Source organism: Fundulus heteroclitus, unplaced genomic scaffold (genome assembly GCF_011125445.2).
Source record: "Fundulus heteroclitus isolate FHET01 unplaced genomic scaffold, MU-UCD_Fhet_4.1 scaffold_479, whole genome shotgun sequence".
Taxonomy (NCBI): domain Eukaryota; kingdom Metazoa; phylum Chordata; class Actinopteri; order Cyprinodontiformes; family Fundulidae; genus Fundulus; species Fundulus heteroclitus.
Window position 1 is genome coordinate 28,150 of NW_023396900.1, and position 24,022 is coordinate 52,171.

General features: G+C 41.0%; 2 protein-coding genes and 1 long non-coding RNA gene across 6 annotated transcripts in view; 2 read left to right on the forward strand and 1 right to left on the reverse strand.

Annotated features, from left to right (window-relative positions):
- The window catches only part of LOC105919334 (zinc finger protein 502), a 32,368-nt gene extending 19,652 nt beyond the window's left edge, over nt 1-12,716 (forward strand). For 3 of the 4 annotated variants that reach the window (XM_036132154.1, XM_036132155.1, XM_036132156.1), the window contains exon 7: nt 4,319-5,761. In XM_036132154.1, the coding sequence (XP_035988047.1) occupies nt 4,319-5,597 (1,279 nt within the window). In that variant the 3' untranslated portion in view covers nt 5,598-5,761. Of the gene's footprint in view, nt 1-4,318; nt 5,762-12,664 lie in introns of those variants that run through there. The other variant, XM_036132157.1, reaches the window with a different exon arrangement.
- Nucleotides 7,926-8,691, reverse strand: LOC118560752. Its single transcript, XR_004929568.1, has 2 exons — nt 8,403-8,691; nt 7,926-8,326 (listed from the first exon to the last, which is right to left on the reverse strand). It is a non-coding gene; the product is annotated as an uncharacterized LOC118560752 (long non-coding RNA).
- Nucleotides 12,717-12,732: 16 nt separating the features above from the next.
- On the forward strand, nt 12,733-23,891 carry LOC105919322 (transcription factor 7). The gene is made up of 8 exons (XM_036132158.1): nt 12,733-12,921; nt 17,609-17,633; nt 19,110-19,161; nt 19,240-19,340; nt 21,761-21,915; nt 22,421-22,544; nt 22,623-22,730; nt 22,808-23,891. The coding sequence occupies exons 1-8, from the start codon at nt 12,833-12,835 to the stop codon at nt 22,886-22,888; spliced, it is 735 nt and encodes a 244-aa protein (XP_035988051.1). The 5' UTR covers nt 12,733-12,832; the 3' UTR covers nt 22,889-23,891.
- The last annotated feature ends 131 nt before the right edge of the window (nt 23,892-24,022 follow it).

Here is a 24,022-nt window from a genome sequence, read left to right on the forward strand (position 1 = left end):
TAAATGGTCATTGTTTTCCCATGGCCGGTCTTCTAATTCATATGTGGTTGAAAAATCCCTGTGCTCGCGGTATTTATGTATTCATTCAGGGCAAAAACTACTACATGGACACCAGTCCGCATGGGCGTCCACCAGCCGGCCACATGACCAACTGGCATAAATCGGAAACTAGCCATTCATGAACTCTTTGGTAGATGCATGAGTCCATGGGCGTGTCCAGGCAGCCGGGCGGGCAGCCTTTCGGATGGCTATCGTCTGATGTCATCCATCTATAAATAGTCCCTTGAATCCACCTTTTCAAGATGGGCAAAACACAACACACAAGCAGAAAAATCTGAATTAGTGTTATTAGCTAAATTAATCTTGCTTTAACAGCCATTGTTCCCCAATCACCTAAAATTTCTTCCAGACCTCTCCATGAGCATTTCTGCCAGAATTCTTTTTTTATTCAGCTTTAAGTTTCATGAGTTTAACCATTACTGCTGTTAATGTACCTTTTTAGAGCTGTATTTAAAGGAATGTATGTACAGCACTGATTACCAAACATATGACAAAATCTCCCCTTGCTTGCTAAGATCCAATCTAAGGCTTGTCTGTTTTTTATTACCATTCTACTCGTTTTATGCAGTTGATCCCCCGTAGACATGGACCCTTCAACAGTAAAATGTATTACCCTTTGTTTATTATAGTAGATATAATTTATCCTCTTGTTTTGAAGCTGTGTGTGAACCAAATTCACAAAATTATTTTAGTGACTTTCAGTTTTAGAGACAAAAAATACTACTATAAAAAGTATATTCATTCTTTTCCCACTTTGTAATCCAGGACAGGATCACCAGCCCCTATATTTTGACATGACAGTGCATCACAATCAATTACATTTCAAGGATAACCCCGTCGGTCAGATTTTCTCAATCCTATTCACAAGATGGTATGCTGGTAGTTGAGTGGAGTAGAGCTCTTACGTAAGCAGACTGCTAGTCAGGGTTTGGGAATCGCTGGGCCATCCAGCCACTGCCAGTTGTATGTGGGTGTGGCCAGCCAGCAAGCCAACAGTGGAGCGAGTGGGGAAATGCACCTTGATATGCCGACTCAATACTACAACGAAGGAAACACTGAATTTGTTACACTGAAAGCTGTTTTGTCTCTAAAGAGGGTGTGGTTCTTCATGGCTGCTGATTGAACCACTGTTGTGTGTGTGTGTGTAGCAGAGGACAGAGTAACTACTGCTGCAGCTATGTTGGCAGCTTTTTGCAGGAGAGAGAAGGAAGGCTGCTGTATGAAGCAAAGCCAAATTAGCATGAAGCTGCAGGCTCGGCTTAGCTCCCTAATATTGTGGAGGCTGCTTCACACGGGTAGCAGGAGCCTTCTCTCTAAGCAGCTGCTGTGGTGTGGAGCCAACCCTGAGCAGTATGAAGGCTATTGAAGGGCAGGGCAACTGCTGCTGCAGGCATAACAGCAGCCACCATGGCATGAAGCTCACTTCGCTACCTGCCAAAGTCAGCAGAATGAACTAAGACATCATCCAGACACACCACTTAGTAATTACATGGATTGCCTACTCTCCATCAACTGTTTAAGGGTAGCTGAGACATTACACAGTCCAAATGGCATTACCATAAACTGCCACAGTCCTTGGCCGATAGTGAATGCAGTCTTAGGTCATGCCCCCTCAACCAGCTTCACTTGCTAATAGCCACTGCGGAGGTCCAGAGAGCTGAACCAAGAAGACCCAGCAATGTAATCCAATGCATCATCAATTCTGGGCAGGGGGTTGGCATCTTTAATGGTGACATTAAGTCGCCTATGGTCCACACAGAATCACCATGACCCATCTATCTTCTTCACCAGTACTGCAGGGGCTGCCCATGGGCTATTTGAAGGTTTGATGACCCCAGCCTGCGACATTTTTCTTCATCTTCCTGTGTGTGGCTTCCTGTTTTGCGAGGGGTAAGCGACGGGCTTGCAGCCAGATGGGGCGTGTATCTCCTGCGTTGATGTCTTGCAGAACCGAGTTAGTTTGCTTTTAGTCCTCGACTCTTGTGGTGAATACATTCTTAAACTCTATAAGGAGTTTTTTTTAGCTCCTGCCGTTGTTCCCTATCCAAGCCCAGGCTGCTCCTCTCCCACAGCTCCTGCGATGATTGCTGGTTTTCAAATGATGGTAGCTTATTTGGCAACTGGTTGCCATATCTATGATCTTTGATTGCTGGAGTGCTAGTGTGGCAGGGGGCAAACTGGAATCCTATTGTTCTTCCCTTAAACCCATCACTGCCCCTAGTTTATTTTGCTTGATTGCTAATGCCTTATTATGTTGGGTGAATTTCTCCCTGCTGATTGTGTGAAGAGCCACCATTAAAACTCCCAGTCAAAGCATAGATCCAGCTACATCCACCACGCTCTCCACCTAACAAGGAGGCCCAGGCCAATAATGCAGGCTTCTTGGATATCCATTAGCCAGAAATCATGCTCCTCACAGACCTTCAATTGTGATGTTTCCCAACACAGGTGCTTGTTTACCAGGGACTGGGGTGATGTTCTCAGTGTTGGGCCGCCAGACTGTAGAATTATGTCTGTTTACAATTGCTACTCCATCAGGCCATACAATTGAAATGGTGGACCCTGTGTCAACCAATGCCTCACAAACTGTGCCGTTAAGTTTACAGGTAACGTAGAGTCCTTGCATCTTACCCAGGCGTCCCAGTATCTCATTGGATGTTAAAGGAGATCAGCAGGTCTCCTGCTCTAGTTTAACGGTTCAGTGGGTGGCTTCTGACGGCGAACAGGAGCTGGGCAAAAAAGTGCATTCTGCCATTTACGGTATATTCACTTGACCGCCAAATGGCACAGCAGGGGGCGCCCAGTGTGCAGCGCCATGTGCGGCGCCTGGGGATTTTCCCCCCCGGGCGCCGCATATGGCAGCCCACTGCTCCCCAAGGGGATGGGTTAAAAGCATAGAACAAATTTCGTTGTAATGTATGTTTCAATGACAATAAAGATTATATTACTATTACATATTACTATTACTTGGCTCAATGGATAGGAAATAACAAAAAAGACTAAAACAGCAAAGATTATGTATACAAGAGGGTTCACTTTTACAAAAACGTTTTTTAAGTGAACCTTCTCTCTGGTTAACTTTCTGGTAAAAACAAGTCTTTTCAGTGAAGCTACTTGTGGTGGGTAGAGTTGCCATAGATTTTACTCAAGAGTAATGATACTCTTTAATAATATTCAAATATAAGGAAAATGTACTTTACATTGAAACTGCCCTGAAAAGTTTTTTTTTTTTTTCCCCAGAAAGTTACTCAAGTAAATGTATCTGAAATGTTACTAGTGTATGCGTGGGTATTTTATGCCTGTCGATAGGCAAATGTTTGCAAACTGTCTATGTTGCAAGTAATTTTATGACTGCAATTGTTATGTTTCTGTAAGTCGGAATTTAGGGCTTAAATTTCATTCATAATGGTCTTAAAAAGTCCTAAATTTTAGTTGGTGACACCTGCAGAAACCCTGTATGGGTGACGAGTTGCAAACTACCGTGTGGTCCTGTTTTATGACAGTTTGTCTGCATAGCTAACCGTAGCAGATGGATACTAAGCCAACCCGACATTTCTCCAAACACCAGCCTGATTTCCCCTCCCCTCCATCAGCGCTGCCCCAACTTTGGTCATAAAGAATAATTATCTCATGAATGTATTGCTTACATACTCCAAGTTGATCCAAAGATTTGTTTATCTAATCAGTGTGGATTATCTTTTGTGTATAGAAAGTCTAGGACCAAATTTACAATTTTTCAGTTGCTATTTTTTTTCTTATTCTGAAATGATTGTTTTGCATTTTATTTTTGATTGTTAGTTAGCATATGTGTGTTTCTAGTTAAGGCATTTTTGACTCTAATAGTTTTGATTGTATCAGGGCGATTTAGTTTAATAAACTCTCATGGATGAAGAGATACTTGTGCTTGATTTTATATAAAAGAGATTTACTGTCCGAGGGTTAGCAATTGTCCCTTTTAGATTCTTTGTGAATAGAGGCACTTAAATTTTGTAGTTGTCACAAATGTCACAAACTTGTTTAAAAAGAATAATTCTTGGAGAAATACACAGCAGACAATCACAAGACCTTTGGTAAACTTTGGAAAGTGATCGACTGACAAAATTAGGCTCATTCAAAAGGAAATATAAAGAAATTAAGGATTTGTGAAGACATTAATATTAGATTAGAAGAAAAACAGCACTTTATTCAAAGATGGTTGTTAACTCAGCAGACCAACCGTTGTGCAGAAACTAAATTAACAAGTTTTCGTTTTTTGCAGCTTGGTTCAAAGTGGGCAATGTTCTGGAAGAAGTGATGTGTCCGTCGAGTCAAAATCCCAACAGGACAACCTGAAAGATGTGAATGAAAAAGTCGAGAGCAGCACTGACTCCACCAGTACCAGACCCCAGACATCAGAGGGAGACGAGGACCAGAACCCTGATTCCAAACCGCAGACATGCACGAGAACAGAAAAAGGCCAGGATAAAAAGGGCAGGAGGAGAACTGGGGAGACTAAGATGTCTTGTAAAGTGTGTGGAGTCTGGTACCGGAACTATGGCAGCCTGATGAACCACGCCTTGAGTCACATAAACGACCTGCACAGTGTTTGTGGAGTTTGCGGGGAGAAGTTTGAGTCTGAGGAGGACTTAAAGGAACATCTCAAAAGTCATCAAAACATTCACAACTGTTCACATTGTGGGAAGTCTTTTGCCTCCATCATCAGGTTCAACAGTCACGTTGCTAAGCACACAGGAGAGGGTCTGTTTGAATGTGACATCTGCAATAAAACCTTCTCAAACAAAAGTGCCTTGAACTATCACCGTTGGGTTCACGTGGAGAATAAACCACACAAGTGTGATATTTGTCAGCAAACCTTTGGTCTGCAGTCACTTCTCCAAACTCACAAGAAGCAGCATGTGAGAAAAGATGTATACAAATGCAAAATCTGCAACAAGTCTCTGACCACTCGCCGAGCTGTTACCCGACATGCTTTTACCCACTCAGAGGAACGTCGCTATGGCTGTGAAACATGCGGGAAACGCTTTAAATCGGATTTTGGACTGAAATCGCACAAGAAGACTCACACGGTGAGAGAGCGGCCGTTCCTCTGCCACATCTGCTGCAAAACGTTTCCCTCTAAAACAGCTCTGATGAACCACATAAAAGTTCACAGCAGTGAGAAGCCGTATGTTTGTACCGTTTGCGGCAAAAACTTTAAGTACCACACAAGCCTATCCATACACATGAGGGTGCACACAGGGGAAACTCCCTTTGAATGCTGCGAGTGTGGACGCCGTTTCAAACACAAGAGTCACCTTAAACAGCACATGAAGACTCATTCTGGCATCAAAGACTTTATATGTGGCATTTGTGGGAAAGGATGTGGTAAACTGGAACATCTAAAAATTCACATGAGAACCCACACTGGAGAGAGACCCTACCAGTGCTCACTCTGTGATAAAGCCTTCACCCAGAGCCACTGCCTGAAAACACACATGAAGACTCACCAGGACCAAAAAATCGCGTCCCTCACTCCGTCAGAGCCTGGAATGATTTGATCAATCTGAAAACAAAGGACTTCACTAATTTGGCAGGATAAGTGGCGCACAAAATCTCAGCAACCGTTAGCAGCAACTTATTCTTCTGTAATGCATACAACCTCACTTTGATCCATTTTAAATTAATCAGATACATTAGCACAAACCAACACACCAGAGAGCCATTCAAAAATGAAAAAAAATGTATAGGCCTTGATATTACAAATAAAGGGTCACTCTTGTTTATTTCATGGACAGAAAAGATCTACATTGATCTTTCACCTTGGTAATCCTCTCAATAGCCTTTGTCAAAATTCAATCTATGAGCTAGCAAGGATATCCAAGATTAGATGGCTGCACACTGTCCGACAGAAGGTAAACTTAACAAGTGCAATACCAATGTTTTAATTAGATGACCTGAGTTTGGGCCGTAGTAGTTGTACCCAACAGTAGTCTATTGAGTCCTTCTTGTAGCCTGATATGGTCATACTCAATTCTAGTCAGAATTTGAGTCTGATACTGCTCCATAGAGCTGTGATTATGAGGCGTGTTTCGAACAAACCAGGAAAAAAAATTCCTCTGCACTCAATTGGATAGACCTACAACCAATACGAGCAACGGAGTGTGTGACGCATGTTAAGCAACGCATAGTTGTTGTCAACGGAATGCAACTGTTAGCCTAGCATAAGAAGATGAGCGTTAACGATTTTTGCCGGTGTTGCAAAAAGAATGTAAGGATCCAAGGAGTCCTTCAACACACGAACCTGTCGATATCTTCTAGAACAGACCTAAAAGCAGAATCTACACACCTCAACTCTCCAGCGGCAGCCATCGTTGTTGTAAACAAATTCAACCCAAGCGCGCTTTGGTGACGTGGTTGATTACGTTACTATTGATCATCTGTCCATCATCGTATAAAGCCCGCCCTGACAATTTGATTGGCCCGCCAGATATTGGGCGAGCATACTCGCGCTACTGTTGAGCAATGCCAGACCGAACTTCCCGACCTAAAACGTTGTGGGCGGGACTAAGTTCGGAATGGCACCCAGGCTGTCCTTCTTGGGCATGCACACTGTAATTTTAGATGTTCATTATTCAACAAAGAGTGGGCCAGCCCCAATTTCAGGACGACTTAAGAGGATTTAGTCTTGTGAGCTTGTCCGTATTCTGGCTAGGACATTATCACATAAATGTTCTGGTTATACACTCCAAGTTTATCCAAAGATTTGTTAATTTCATATAAATTGCTGGTGCTGACTGATGATTATTGCTGCTAATCAGCGTGGATTATTTGTGTCTAAAACGTGGTGGTCCAATTTAAAAAAATTTCAGCTACTCATTTTGAGTTGACCATTTTGCATTTTTCCTTCTAGTTAATAGATGTATGTTTCTAGTTAGTTTGTAGTTTGACTCAAATAGTTTTGATTGTATCAGGGCGATTTGGTTCAATAAACTCTCATAGATGAAAAGAAACTTGTTTGTGCTTAATTTTATAAGAGAAAGATTTTTGGTTAGCACTCAAATTATCCCTTCGAGTTGACAGTTAAGACATTGTATGGTGATTTGGTTAATAACTGCTACTGCTACTATAATACAGTTATAAATTACAATTAACAGCTCCTGGGACTACACAAATCCAGGATTCCACCACAAGTTAAAATATTGAATGCTTCTAGTAATTCTAGTTAATTAATTCCAATTATAAAGTAATTATTAAGCACTAGTCGCCCAATCACCATAAACCCCCTAATGTAAACACACACACATTTATATAATTATATATATTGTTGTGCAATTATACACTGTTTAAAGTTATTTAATGTTTAATAAATAACTCTCTGTCTGTTAGGTATTGTCCGATGAATATCAGCGCTAGAGCTGACATTAGTTGAAAGGGATGATTCGAGCACTGGCGATGTTTGAACTGGAAACTCTGCACACATATAGAATAAGGAGTGACAACTTTTCCTCAAGTTCAAGAATTTAACAGAAATAAAATTAACATCCAGAGAACATCACCATATAATGCTATATTTCAATCAACAAATCCTCTCTACTAGGCTAGTGAAACTTAACTAAAACTACTAAGCAAAATTAAGATAAAAAAAGCCAAGCTAAGGAACTATGTACATGCAAAAGAAACAAAAGACAAAATAAGTGGTCAGAATAATTCTGTGAATCCTGGCTCACTGCAGATCTGAGTTAAATGTAACACGGGGAGATGGAGCCCGGACTGTGACAGAGGACGTGGCCCTAAAGCCAACTGGTAGGCCTTAAATCTCAAGTGGCCTAGGGTCTCCCAATTAAAAGTACCCAGGTAGGTCTGGCATAAGAATTAGGAAACAGAAATAGTATACAAAATATGTTTTATTTCTACAGTCTTTTACAATATTAAAAATAGACTTTATTATACCAATCTAAAATCCAATAAAGCACAGGAACACAGGACAATACTAGAAACAATCTGAGAATTAAACACAAACAACTGCAACCCAAATTAGTAACAACCAAAGACACAAAATAATGTTAAATAACCAAAAAAACAAAACAAGTCTCAAACTGCATCAATCCAGTCCTGTAAAGCTGTGCCAAATCAGCTATTTAATAAAATTTAAAAGAAGAACCCCGTACTATTGTCTGGTTCAATGTGTGTGGTGCTACAACTCCAGCTCTAAACAACCCCTTTTCTTAATTAACCCAGAGCATTAACCATGCACCTGGGTGAGAGCATAATATGCAGCAGCAGCACCCTGAAATACCAAAAAAAGATCACAATAAAGGGTCTGCTAACAACAAGACATAAGAAAACAAGGGAAAAACTGGTACCTTCAGATGCTGCAGTGAGAAGTCACTGAAATAATCCCAGCAACACAAATTTCCTGATGCCAATTCCTGGTGCAGCAGGTTAACAGCTCCAGTAGTCAGCCAAGTGAGGTTCAATCTACTTCTAGCTTGGCAGGCACACCTGGTGCCTATATACACCTACTAATGAGCCCAACAACGCTGCAAAGCCGAGGAAGGTGGAGAAATAGGGCACAGATGCATTCAGGGACATTTAATGGGTAGGAATTTACAACCACTCCACTGTTCCCGACCAATAAACCACCCGGTTACATAAAGAACCAAAGTTAATCTTAAAGAACATGGAATGGAGTTAAATTAGCTTAACTAATGCAAAACATTTGGTATGTGTTTCAACCCATTCATAATGCAAATCCCGAGTTACACAAAACATTTGATAAAATAACATTTTAAAGAATGATTTTCTCAGCAAAGCTCTGTAAACTTTAGGAACGCTTGATTTTTACTAATGTGATTATACCTCCGGGAGGCTAGGGGTCGCTGTAGCGATCAGTCGCTAAAATCTGCTACTTCTAAAGTTATACAAAACAGCTTTAAATCAACATTAATATTCCATATTAATGCGGTAATAACACTCAGCACTATCGAAAGTAGGCGGAGCAAAACAAAGCAAACCTTATGCTTGAAACAAGCCTTTTTCGTGCCTATCCGGGAAGCCAGAAGTTCCGGAAGCTAATAGCATTTTTGCTAGCGGACATTTGGCGCTAACTTTATAAAGCTTCGCCTTATTTTATTCGTACAAGTAGACCAGATAACGCAAACATCAATTTCCCATCAGTGTATAAAAGTCTTGTGGAGATAACGTTTGTTATAACCATAAAAACACACTCGAATCACATCAGCAATGACATGGTATCAAAATGCTAGCGGGAGCTACGTTGGTTAGCTTCATGTATTTAAAAACACAATGTAACCGCCTCACACAAACCTTTCAAACAACCATTTAACTTTCCCTGTTTGCTTCACTGCCAAACCTATCGGTGCCTCATGTGAGTTCGGTTCACTTTGGCCATCCAAGGAATAAGTTAAAAGCAGGGGATAGCTGCTGAGCACCAGCAGACATGCAGCTCTGAGCTAGCCGAAATGTGGTCAGGGTAGGCCGGTCCGAGGCCCTGCAGCGGCGACTCCAGATTGGCTTTTGCTCTCAGCGTGGGATACGCTGTGTCGGCTTTTGGCTGCTCCACGTTTGGAATCAGCTTCCTGCAACAGTCTGACAAGAAAGCTGGTTTTGGTATAGGGATTCTTTGCTCCGGCGTCTGACGCAGAAGTTAAGACTCTGATTCGGTCGGGCATTTTCTCCAATGCCAGTCAGGTCCTCTGCGGCGCAGAGGACGAGATTTTTCCCATTTGTGTGTTTTTGAGCCCCATACATCAGTCTGTCAAGCTCCTGAAGTTCGCGGACGACACCACTCTCATCGGACTTATCTCTGATGGTGACGAGTCCACCTACAGGTGGGAGGCTGACCATCTGGTGACCTGGTGCACTGGTGCAGGGAAAACAACCTGGAGCTCAACGCTGTATAAACAGTGGAGATGGTTGTGGACTTGAGGAAGAACTCAGCCCCAGCTACGCCCATCACCCTCTGTGACTCCACCATCGACACTGTGGAGTCTTTCCGCTTCCTGGGAACTATCATCTCCCAGGACCTAAAGTGGGAGCTGAACATCAACTCCCTCATCAAGAAAGCCCAGCAGAGGATGGACTTCCTGCAGCAGCTGAAGAAATTCAACCTGCCAAGGACAATGATGGTGCAGTTCTACTTCTCCATCATTGAGTCCATCCTCACCTCCTCCATCACCATCTGGTACGCTGGTGCCACCACTAAGGACAAGGGCAGACTGCAGCGTGTCATCCGGTCTGCAGAGAAGGTGATTGGCTGCAATCTTCCATCTCTCCAGGACCTGTACGCCTCCAGGACTCTTAGGCATGCAGGGAAGATTGTGGCTGATCCCTCGCACCCCAGTCATAAGGCCCGTTTACACTACACCTAAAAACCGAGCCATGCCGAGACCGGTCCGAGCTTGGTCCAGTTAACTGAGATAAATGCAGCCGTTTACACACAAGAGTTATCTCGGTTATTTGTTCCTTGGTTGCTCCTCGCCCCCTAGTGGCGATCTGCGGTACTACCGCTCTCTGGGATTGAAGGCGGGACCGAGCAAATCAAAATGGCATCACCCGTAATATTCAGGATGTTATTGTTAGACATAGAGTCGGCTTTTGGGACGTGGATAAGACAAATGAACGTCTAATAAGGATTTACAGACGCAGGAAACAACAACAGACGCTGAGGTTCATAAGCAGAGTCATCTCTGGAAACTGTGTGGCACGGTAAGGAAGCTAGTATTATTATGAATGTCTGAAATTTGTCTGAATGGAGTGTGAATCGGGACGTGCAGCCAGACACGCCGGGAAACCCGCTGACAGTCAGCTGACTGTAAGGGGATGACGCAGTCTGCTCATGCGCTCCTCGTTATCAGGGAACCGGGCTAAAAAAAAACAGTCCGAGACCTGGTGGGGAACTGGTCTGCAGTTAGCGCGGTCCGGTTATCGTTAGCGCGGTCTGGTTCAGTCTGCTGACCGTTTACACACAAGAGTTATCTCGGTTACCGAGCTCGGACTAGTCTCGGCTCGGTTAAAAAAGTGTAGTGTAAACGGGCCTATAGACTATTTCAGAGACTTACCCCTGGAAAGAGGCTGCGGACCATCAGGACCACAACCTCACGCCACAAGAACAGTTTTTTCCCATCTGCTACCGGCCTTATGAACAAGGCCAAGAGCCGCCTGTGACACTGGACACTGCCTCTCTCTCTCCCCCGTTCAGGACTTACAAGCTTCTGTGTTACATTAAGGCACAGTTTACTGAGTGTATACAGCTTCTGTGTATATATCCATTTTATTTCATTTTATTTTTTGTCTGCACCATCAACACCAAGTCAAATTCCTTGTAAGTGCAAACCTACTTGGCAATAAACTTGATTCTGATTCTGAGGCTCGCAGGGGCAGCTGGTCTCCCAGCCAACCTCTCCTCCAGTGTCTCTAGGCAAGAAGTGTAAGAAAGAAAAATGTGTAGTCTGCTCTCGTGGCAGGCTTCCCTGCTGAGAGGGGCTGTCTCCGCCTGGATGTGTGAAATTCCTTTGCTTATAACCCATCCGACTTCTCCCCCCATGGTACATGTTGTTCAAAATTCAATCCGAATTTTGCCATGGTGCGATGGTATAAAATATATATGTGTGTGTGCGTGTGTGTGTATTGGGAATGATCATTGGGTTTCCAATTTAGGATTTTTTTTATTTTAATCTCCATATTCATAATTCAAACCATAATAGCACAACACACTGCAGGCTTTTCATTGATGTTGCTGGAATCCACTCTCAGAAGGACAGCCTGGTATGCAATCAGTCAAAAACGCAGAATGATCCGAGGGTCATCCTCATCTGTTGTTCTCAATGTCTGATTTGACTGCTGCTACAGTCAAAACAGACATTTTGATTGTAGCAGCAGTCAAAACCATACAAATCCCCTGATGCATAACAATCTTCACTCTTTATGCAGGCGTAGAGCTTTGAGAGAAATGTTTTTGAAAGGTTGTATATGACAGTTTGTTGGACATCCATGATCAAGGAGACATGACTGCCAGAAGCTGTTGTCTGATATGAAATGAACTAGTGTCTCTGTCCCACTCGTGTAAAATAGGAGCCCGTTTTGTAATTAAGGTTTTTCAATTATTTTCAAAAATGTTGACAATTCTGAATTATGAAGAAAATCAATTTACTGTCAACCTATTCATAAACATGTTGAGCAGCTGTTTGCCTGCTTCCTCTGCTATTTTGACAATTTACAGTCATACAGTCATTCAATAAATTAGAATATGCCTTCCTAAGAGGCTTCTTTGTCAGAATAAAAGTTCCTTTTAAATAAAAAAAAATCTTTAAGTCAGTATTAAACACACTTTTCATTAAGGCTCTATTTCTTTATGTGAAAGGTAGCTTTTATTTGTCAGATGAAAGATTCCAATCCTTAATGCCATGTTTATATTTAGCTGGAGTTGGAAAAGGTTATAATTAACAGAAATAAAGGATTTTAAAACATCTTCTGTCTGTGTAATATATATGACGTTTACTTCAGTTAGCTGAGTTACTGAAATAAATTAAGTTTTTGAAAATATTCAAATTTATTATGCTGGTATCTTCCTAGCCATCACCCTAATCTTGAACTGCCTCTGCAGGTTCAAGTTGGGTCCCCAGGTGCTCCGAAAATGTTGATATTCCTTCTGGTCAGACTTTTAAAACCTGATCGTCCATTGTTGCTCCACTATGGCTGGAGCAGGAATGAGAATGACCAGCAGGTGGCACTATTCCTCCTCTTCACCTGGTTGAGCAACAGTTTGTAAAGGATGAGCCAAAGATTGACCTGCATCAGAAGCAAAGGAGTGAACCAGCCGGAGGAGAGACACAGAGTACCGAGGACCATCACCACCTGCAGGTAAGCGTCCCTCAGCCTCCAGCTCGGTCACTTCTGTCACCTGTTATTGCTTTAATATTTTTTTTACAGTTCTGCTTTAATCTGTTAGTAAGTTCATTTTTAGTTCTCCATGAAAGGCTGAGCTGAATCATGGGACTGATGGAGATCTGCCACAGCAACATGCTTATCCTCTGCTGTCTGCAGCGGTGCTGTTGCAGAAAAAAACTAGATGAAGTGTCTGGAGACGGGAGATTTGGGGGGACAGTTCTGACCCCGTGGCTGTTTGCATGGCGAGGCTTCAATTGTTCACATTCTGGCTCAAACAAAACAGGCTTTAGGGTTTTAATTCATGCTGTAGTTTTTGCTGGTGAAAATCCATGAGTTTGAAACTGCGGGAACAGCAAGCAGATAGCACAGATTTACAAATGCATGCGGATTCAATCCTAATTATACCACGAGTGTTTAAAAATGCAAAAATCTGTGTTTTATGTTAAAGCTGTGCTACAATGAGCAATTCGTGTACACGGCCTTAAAAAGGATTTAAAGTATCACAAACCTCAATGTATCTAATCGGGATTTTATGTAATAGGCCAAAATAGTCTAATTGTGAAGTAGAAGGAAAATGATAAATAAGTCAATTATTTTACAAATAAAAAAGCTACACTGGATCATAAGAAGAGGTCTGAATGGTGAAAATGTGTAAAGCATCGCATGACTCTAGATCTCACTACTGCCAGATTCTCTTAATAAAAAAAAAATCACTTTTCATTGACTTTAAAGGTATCATTTTACTACATAAAGCTTTTCCAAAGATACATTTCAATAAGATGTTTAAAGGTCATGTATGGCAGGGTTCTATGTTGGCTTTCTGAATGTAGTACCAGCTGAACCATTAAGCCGGGTCTACCACTACAACCTTCCTGTGTCAAACCAAGTCGTACCAGCCTCTAGCCCTGAGCCATGCTGGAGAACTCGGCTGAAAGAAGTCCAATGAGCTCAGTGTTGCTGTCACTCTAGTCATCTCCTGGTACCGGTGCTTTGGTGGTCCAAACGATCAGACCTAGTTTTAAGATACTCAGGTTCCCTACCCAGCAGTGTGTCCATATTGTTAGGTAAAGTTGAGGGACAGATCCGTTCTGAAACTATGGATCTGTTCAGAACCAACAGGGTGTGTGGATTTAGCTTTTTGAGGACATTTCTGAGAACGTTTGGATTCTTTCAGACATCAGATGTTAGCACCCATTCTCATTTAAACCAACAATACTTCATGCTTAATGACTTTCTGCAGCTTGTCTTTTTGGATTTCCGATGACTAAACAAAGTTCTCAGAATCGTCGAGAGCACAGAGTAAGCATTCAAAGTCCTGTACAATAGTTCTGGTCTGCCGAATGGGGGGTATATTGGTACAAACAACATTTCTGAAACTCAAGCGTCTGAAATGGAAGTGATCGACCGCCTTAAACTCACACGTTGGTTGGCAAAGATAGCGCTAGGCAACAATGATCATCATCACTTCCAGGCAAACGAAATGAAAGTATATTGATACTCTTGACCAATGTGCAAGAGAATGACACATCCACAAAGTCTCTGATGTTGGGATCAACCCATATGAGGTAAAGAACGGAAAAATGTCAGACGACACAGACAAACTGCCTCCAATATCTGTAAAAGCTTATTTCTTGGAGAAAACGAAGAGTGCCTACCCAATGGAGTAGCTTCACGGCCTGAAAACCACAAACACGTGAAGCAAGTGTTTAAAGAGCTTTGTAAAGGATGTCCGAACTCTTTGTGTAAATAACAAAGTTCTGGTGACTTAACAGAATAGTTATTTATAATAATAAATAAGACCTGAAAGTTGTTAATAGTAACACAGTATAAATTTGTTATGTTATGGGAACACTATAGAATTCCCCACATAAGCTACAAGAGGAAGTGTCGCCTGGGAAGTGGTCGGCTGGACGGACCTCATAAGTTACCCCGAACCTTTCTGTTTAACTTCTTAGGGGAGAAAAGCAGCCTGGACATTGTCACTGATGCGTATTTGCTGTGATTTAGTTTGAGGCTTTGCAGTAAAATGTTTCTGACAGCCTTGGTGGCAGATCCACAGGGAGACTCACCCTTGACACAAACAGTCTGCATGGAGAGGAGGGGTGGAGGCAGAGGTTAGAGTGCCGCAAGACAAAAGAAATGTGAACGCAAAGCTATGGACAGTTCACTGTGTGCGTGCAGAGAAAGGAATATTTCAAGAACTACTGAAATGAACCCTTATTTATTTCACCTTTGTTTATCCCCTGATCTTATTTATTAAATACAAATCTTGACATTTTGTCTAAGGTTTACATTTAACAACATGCCAAGGTGGAATGGCAGTAACGATGACTTTAGCAAAGTGTTTATAAGGCCAAAAACAATGTGATGTCCATCATAATGCAGACGAAAAGATTACTCACAGGTGGACAGCTATTGGTTATCTCAGTAGCGTACATCCCAGGAAATTCAGTAAAAAATACTCCGAGAAATTACAAAAAATAAAAACCCAAGATCTCCGTCTCTACAGGGCCTCTTACGCCTTGTTTTGGCAAGCAGCATCTAAATGACACAGGAACATGCAAACCAGAGGAAATCAAACTAGTAGTACACATCATCATGTATAGAGAAAACAAAAATCAGCATTTGATCTCAAACTATTAGCTATTAAGCTACATTGATTATGTAATGTCAGTAATATGCCTGAAGTCCATTTGACAGAAGAACTGCAAACAAGGCGATTTCTCACATCCAAATCTTTAAGGATTGTTTAGTCCTTTCTGACGGAATAAAACATGTCTGATGGGTTCTTGCTTGTTGAGAGCTGGAACTTCCTGGGAAAGGTGACATCACAGGGGTCTGATCAGCCAATCAGAAGAGGACTACTTTATTTATCTAAAACACCTTTTTAAGTTTCAGGGAAACATCTCAGCCTTATAACTGTGGCCAAGATTACCTGATCAGTTTTTTTCAAATAAACTTTCAAATATGTAATACTTCCTCTGATAAAAGAAAGATTCATGTCTAAAGTTTTACACTATTGGGAAAAAAATGTATATTATCCGTTTAGTTTCTGGATTTCCTAATGATCAAAAAAGACAATTCATGTAATAGTCTTTAGTGTGTTTATGGAAATTTAAACAAAATGTTTCTGAGCAGCAACCAACCAGGTCACATCCTGGTGGCTCTGCGGCGCTGGTTGAGGGGACAAGAATCTTCCTAGACCAGATGAAATTTCTGGAGAAGATATTTCAAAGTGAAAATGAGAAAAGAGAGCAATACTAAGAGATACTGTAGAATAAATGTGAATATAATCTGAATAAAATTTGCGGTACATTCCTGATCCAACAGTCAGGTACGGCGGCAGAGGCATGGTGATATGGGCTAGTCTTGCAGTCACAGCACTTAGGTAGCTTGCAATGCTGAACTGACCATGAGCAAACCTTTCACACTAAGGTACTTATTTATGTTTATCTTATTACATACTTGAGGTAAGATGTTGAAGTTCAGATGAAAAGAGTGTCCTTTTTTTCAACATAACCATATGGTGCAGCTAAAGGCTTTGTTGTTGGATGTGTTACTTGCTGTTTTACCCATTTAGTCAATTCCTTCATCTAAGATGTAGGCAACATCAGTGAATGCATTGGGTTATAGGTATGGGCAACATGCTTATCCAGGGATGTTCTGGTTTTGAGTTGTGAAAAACAAGACGCACTGTATCAGCAGAAACACCCCTCTCCAGCTGTAAAGCACGGCGGTGGAAGGCTGAGGATGTGGGCTTCTCTTCTAGCCGGAGGACCTGAGCACTTCATGAGCAACTCGGTGACCACAAACCCCTCGTAAAAGTATCAACAAGAGGCCATCTCTGTGAAAGCAGAAGCCTGGTCCAAACTGGTTCTTCAGCAGGAAAATAATCTGATGATGATAAACTGGTGGATAAATTGGATGGTTTCCTTCAAGGTCACCGTGTGTTTGTATTTTACAGGTGATATTAATTAGATCGTGCTGCTAACATGTCAGTAGCTGGTTTACCTGCAGGAGATTTTTGCATTCATCTTATGAGAAGTTGCAAGACTGTTTTTTTTCTCTTAAAACGTTTGGATTTTGCACAGACATTTGAGTTTTTATTTTTCCAAGAATTTTGAGCAGGACACATAAACGATTTCAGCTCAAATCAGGGTTTTTAGCTTTGATCTTGTTTCTGAGGGTTTCATTCATGACTCTACTGAATACAAGCAGGGTGTAATATAAGCTGCTTTGACCTCTGGTTCTGAAGAAAACTCTTGTGTTTCTTTGAATTCCCTCGTTTTGATTTCTTTTTTAATTTAGTTGATCTGTACGACTGGAAACAAACCTGAAAAATATCGGCGATGGTGTTGGTCAGAATCCAGACTATTGGTGTTGCGGCTGGAATATTTATTTCATCAGTGTAACGTGACACGATTGTTCTTGGCCAAGAGCAGCACATGGTCAGAATGAGATGAGCTGAGCGGCTGAAGACCCAGAGGAGAGATGCTGGCGGGGTTGGGAGCTTTTAATAAAATCATGAGCAGCAGCTCGTCCAACCAGTCGCAGTGTCTGGTGGTCAGAGGCTTCTTCACGCCTCAAATTCCAGTTTCTGTCGGGTGGTTACTGAGCTTCTGTTGGTTTGATCTTTCTTGTTTTCTCCTCCTTTCAGCAGGATGGATCAGATTTTTGATTCAGAAGTAAGTATCTGCTACTTCTACTGTTATTGTTGTTCTCAAATTTATAACTTATTTACTTCAAAGTTTTACTTATTAAACGTTTTACTGCAAACCTTTATAATTACAAATAATTGATTAGTGAAAGTGCTGCACAAACTAGTTAATCGCTTAAATGACTGTTTTCTATATTAATGATAAACATATTGGAAAAATTCCACACTTATTTTATTGTAATGTAATTGTCATTTTAGCCAGAATAAGGATGTGGGTTTTAAAGATTCACACTATTCAGTGGGTGTTTTTTATTGTTCATACAGTGATAATTTATTCTGGGTTTGGATTTTTTTAACGTGCCAAACAAAGTTTTTATTAAATATAAATCAAATAAATATAAAGATGCTGTTTTAAACTGATGCATTATTAAAGAAAAAAAGATCTATCCAAACCAACCTATAGTAATGTAAATTTAAATCACAAATTAACTGATTCTATCAAGAAATCCTTTAACATCTTTTAAATAGAACCCATCTGACAGCATAAAATAGGCTAAAAGATGTAAAAAAAATAAATAAAAAATAAACATCACATTAGGCCCACAAATAAATAGGTTTAAGAACAGAGGAGAAGCAAAGTGACTTGAGTCCTCAAGGGCTGGTTTCCTACAAATTCTCAACACATTTGAAACCAGTTATCAGGTCATCAGCAGGACTCTGGAGAACTTGACTGCATATATAGGAGGTAATTTACTTCAGGTGTGTTGGACCAGGGATGCATCTAAAAGTTGCAGGATACTTGCTCTCTAGGACTGGAGTTTCAAACACCTAAAAACAGATAAAATGAAGGTGTTGAGGTGGCCTAGTCAAAGTTTGGATTTAAATCTGAAATTATGTTGTGTGACTTTAAAAATTGTTGTTTATGCTGAATAAACCCTCTAATAAGGATGAATTAAAACAAGTCTGCAGAGACATACATTTTTAAAAAAAATAAATGGCTGCTGATAGTTGTTGCAACCAAGGGTGGTCCAGGGTGTAAATACCTTTCACATAAGATCATGCTGGTTTTGGTAGCTTTGTCCTTTAGTGAATGACATCAATTAAAAAGTGCTTCCTATGTTTATTTAATAATTTGTTCAGATATTAACTCTGTTGGAGGATCTGAAATGTGTAATTGTGACAAAAAAACAAACAAAAAAAAAACAAGAAATTTGTAGGGAGATACATTTTTTTTTCACTGTGTGCCCAGTTACACTTCGACTGGAAAATTAAATGATTAAATGTTAATCCTCAGCTCCATACAATTGCTTTTATTTTTGTTAGAATGTAAAAATATGTCTGTTGAAGAAAAAGTAACTGAGTTGAGGGAAAAGAGATAAATAAACAAGAAGGGTTTATTGTTCCAATATTTAAACATATTGATGGACAAGAATAGAAAATTAAAAGCATATCTATGCGGCACAACTGACTTTTTAAATAATATAATTTATGATTCCTGTTTTAGGAGATGCTATTTTTGAGTGGACTGAGTGAAACTGTTGGAGATCCGAGCTCTGGTGGGTGAGAATCAATTTAACATAAATATGAGCTCATAAGAGGATTCCTTTCTAAAATCTTTTCATTTCATTGCGTAGATAAACAGCAGGTACTCCACTGGCCTCTTCAGGACTCAGAGCTGCAGTTTTACAGTCTGACCAGCGGGGGGCAGAACCACTCATCACACACCCCTGCAGGTGTAAGTGTTTCCTGCCTCTCACACACTGTGGGGACCGCTGAGCTATATAATACACTGGAGTGCTGATTTTGCCGAAAAAGTGAAGTCACTGGCCGCCATCTTGCTACTCCCTACTCTCACAGAACCCCATAGGATTTGGTTGCAACAACAAGCAGTTTTCTGGCTTTGTGAAAACATTTCATAGGTAAAATTCTAAGGACTAATTCTATAGTCAGTGGATGTACTAACACTATCAACTACTAGGAAATTAGGTGCTGAAATATTTTACATGTTATTCATATTATATATATATATATATATATATATATATATATATATATATATAAAATGTGTGTATATGTATACACATATGTAAATATATGTTTTTGTACATTGTTATTTATATATTTATAAATGTTAAACATATATATTTAAATGAATAAAATGCAAAATATTTCAGCACATGACTTTCTCAGTACTTGATAGTTTTTGAACATAACATAAAAGTATATGACATTTGACATTTTAAAAGTTTTAAGCCCCCCCGAACATGACAAAAATATGCTGTAGCGCACATATTCCCTAGTTACTTGGGGGAAATAGGGAGTACCAATATGGCAGCTGGTGGCTTCAAAGCGACTCGTTCAAACAGACGGTGATTAGCACTCCAGTGTATAATATAGCTCAGTGGTGGGGACTCAGGAGAGGTAGCTCGATTCAAGTCCCTGTAACGTCAATGTTCAATTTAAACTAATTTTAACATAAACTATATATATTTGCTGTATATAAAACAAATCTTTGTCACAATTGTGCATTCCAATAAAATGCATTTAGCCTGTCACTACAGGGAGCAGTGGGCAGCTCCCAGCTCCAAGGAAGCAATCTGGGCCTAAGGTTCTTGCTCATGGACCCATAGTGGCAGTCTGTGGGGTTTGAACCTGGTTCTTGCAGCCTTCTCAAAACACAAGTGCCCTGTTCTAACCACTAGTCCACCACTCCCAAGTTTATAGCATAAATGTTGATTTAGTGATGCTTTCCTGGTCAGAAAGAATAAGTCACTTTATTTTCCAGGGGACTTGTTATTCTGTTTCCCACCATCCCTTGCAGCCGATATGTTCCCTTTCTGACACAATCAGTGTTAAATCTGGTCCATGCAGCGCTCCAGTACCCTGAGGCTGCATGTCGGACATGATGACCATACTGTTGTGTCGGTTCGCCTCTGAACAACTGAAATGTGAACTGCTTCGAACCGTTTTCTCTTCCCGTTTGTCGGATCGTCATGAACTGCGGGGCAAAGATCAGAAAATGGTCCAGATAGTGTTGAGAGTAACTCCAGTTCTACTAATATGACACATTATGAGCTACAGATGTTTACATGACTTTATGCCGCCGTCTAGTGACCATTGTGTCTACAGTCCCTGACGAAAGTCTTGTCACCTATCCATTTTGTAGAAACAGCAGCTTATAATGTGACTTTTAATTAATCTATAGGTTTTAGAAGCTGCACAAATGAAAGCTAAAACCCTCCTACCTTATGTTTTATATACCAAACAAAATTTGCTTCACTGAAGAAAGATTGATCATTTAATGAACACAGAAAGGTCTGATTTTGGCAAGACAACGTTTTGTTGCTTTGCCATATGATGCAGCCAGTCCCCACTAATATACACACCCACTAATTGATTGATCAATAACTGATCAATCAATTAGTGGGTGTGTATAAAAAGAACTGCAGCACACCAGACCTTCACGTTAACAGCAACTCTACCTCTGACAACATGCCTAACATTCCCCCTGAGTCCACTGCTGAGGTGGCTGACACCTTCAATGTGTCTCAGTGTCAAGTACAAATAATAAGCAAAAGAGTTGAAGAGACTGGAGATGTTTTTGACAAGCCCAGGTCTGGCAGACTCCGCAAGACAACTAATCGGGAGGACTGTTTGTTGTCTTGGGTTAAATATGGATACGACATCACCACTATGTAATTCACTGGTGTTATGCAACATATTTTTATATCTGAAGTAGTTACATTTTCACATTACTATCTGTAGGCAACAGATCTTTTGTCTTGCCAAAATCACACCTTTCTGTGTTCATTAAATGACCAATATTTCTTCTGTAAAGCAAATTTATTTTAGCATATTGAAGATAATTTGGGGGTGTTTTAGCTTTCATATGAGCCATTTCTTAAACCAGTAATAAAAGTCAGGTTATTAGCTGTTGTTTCTACAAAATGGACTTTTGTCAGGGACTGTACTGCAGTATTTAGAACCCATACAAAGCTGGTATAGTTTTTTTGATAAGGTGTCGCACACGTGCATTTTAAAACACCGTTGGGCATGTTTACCTGATAAAGTGGCCTGTGAGTGTATCTTTTAGATGTCTTTGCTGAATTAGATTTAAAAACATGTAATTATTAGAACTGAACTGTCTTTGTGCAGACCTCCGTCCATCCTCTGGTTCCCCTCCTCCTCTACAGCGACAGACACCTCCCCCTCTCTTCTCCGTACAACCAGCCAATGAGCGAGCCTGTTGCCCCACCTGCTGACCCACCTACCTGTACACGCCCCTGTTACCACAGTAACAGTGTTTCCAGGTGAGTTTGGCATTTTTAGCATGAAACAGCTGCTCCTTCCTTATGAAGGAGTAATTGTTCATCTTGTTGATATTTTTTAAAGGACAAGCTAAATGCCTCCTGATTTTATTCCCACATATCATAAGTTAGGAGTAACCTGAGAAAGAGATGGGGTGAAACACCAAAAGATACACGGCCAAGTGTTTTATAGAGATAAAACATGCAGATATTAGCAGCAGTAGTCACAACTGAACAAAAATGCCAGGCCAGATATAGCTTCTATGAAGAGAAGAGACAAAACAACAATTAATGTCATAAATAAGGGCAGACAACACTAAATTGGAGAGTAGTAGGAGAAAGCGACTGAGTGACCTCTAAGGAACTTTATGAAAGACTTGTTTTAAATGGGACCGTCGGAAACAAAGGTACAATCTGAAGTGAAGACTAGCGGGGGAAGCAGATTCTGACCAATCAGGTGAAAACTGGGTGTAAATTGGTCTGGTCAGCCGTCTCTGTTTGTCAGCAGCAGGCAGGCGGTAAAGAAGCCTCTGAACGCCTTCATGCTCTACATGAAGGAGACGAGACACCAGGTGCTGCAGGAAGGCTGCGAGAAGGAGAGCTCCGCCATAAACCGCATCCTGGGACGCAGGGTGAGACACCTGATGATGTCACAGTGATGTCACAGTGGTTGCTTCGCCAGGCCTGATGCGTTTGTCTGTGTTGGTCAGTGGCACGCCCTGTCTCGCTCCGAGCAGTCCAAATACTACGAGCTGGCCCAGAAGGAGCGGCTGCTCCACATGCAGCTTTACCCTGGATGGTCCGCCAGGGACAACTACGTACGTACAGCCAGCACATCCTGCTCCTTTACCGGGGAAACTGGGAGCCAAACATCGGCTTCTGCTTCTATTTCCAGGGGAAGAGGAAGAGGAAGCAGAACCAGCAGCAGGGGGTCGGAAACTCTTCCAGGTCAGGGTTCATCTGCAGCCAGCTTTAGTTCAGTATCAATCGTTTGAAAGACTTGAAACTCTGAACTCCACATCTATAAAACATACCCAGTACTGTTGTATAGTAACCATGAAATATGGCACATTTACACACTGGTTCTGTTTGGTATTACAATGATATTACAGGGTTCAGAACATTTTTATTATTTCCTGTTGATGCAGCCAAATTTGGTCCCAGGTTTGATGTCCTGTTGTTCACCGAGTCCACCGAGTGTAAAATCATGTGATTAAATTAAATGTTTATTTCCTTCAGATTCCGTTTTAATCTGTTGTCTCTACATTAAATGTTTTAAAGTTGATTTGTGCAATCCAGAAAAGACTCAAAGACTTTTAAAAGCAATATTTTTGACCCCCTCCCCCCAAATATATCATCTCCTAGCTAGTTATAGCTTCACCACATGCTCGACTTGGAGCCCTCCATAGGCTGCTGGCATGATTGTGGCTCCAGATTTGACTGCTTTTCTTCGTAGAGCTAAGAATTAAATTTCTTTGCGTAGACACAGTTTTCGTCTATTGTCCCAGGCTACAGTCAGAAAAGTGGTGGTGACGCACCCTTCCTGTCATAAAACATCCCAATCTTTGTCTGACCTGACTGTCAATTCTCTCTTTGAGACCTTTGGGTTATCCACGTGGGCAGCTCTCCATTTTAGTGAAGCTTGAAGTTGCTGGTTCTGATCCCTGTTGATGTTAAACTGGTTTCACTATGGAGTCTTGATGCATCCTCAATTTAATTCCAAACAATTTTATTATTCCCAAAGGGAAATTAAAGGTTGTAACTCATACTATCCAGGTTTCTTCAGAGCTGAGACAGATGGCTGCAGACAGGATCTCCTGTCAAGGTCTTTATTACAGCAGGCCTGAAGAAGCCTCTGACTGAAGACACTGTTATTGTATGACAGCCTGATGAAGAGGACGCTCAGGGTTGCTCATTTTTAAAAACAATCCTTTCTCTAATTATCTTGAGGTTTTAGCTCCGCCCATCTCTAACTTCTCAACTCCTAAAGCTGATTGGAAATGTACGGCAACTTAAGGTAAATTCTAAGTGGAAAAAAAAACATGATTAGTTTCCATATGTCTTTAAAGTAGGCTGCTCTTCCTGTCTGTGCAGAACCAGATGAATAAAC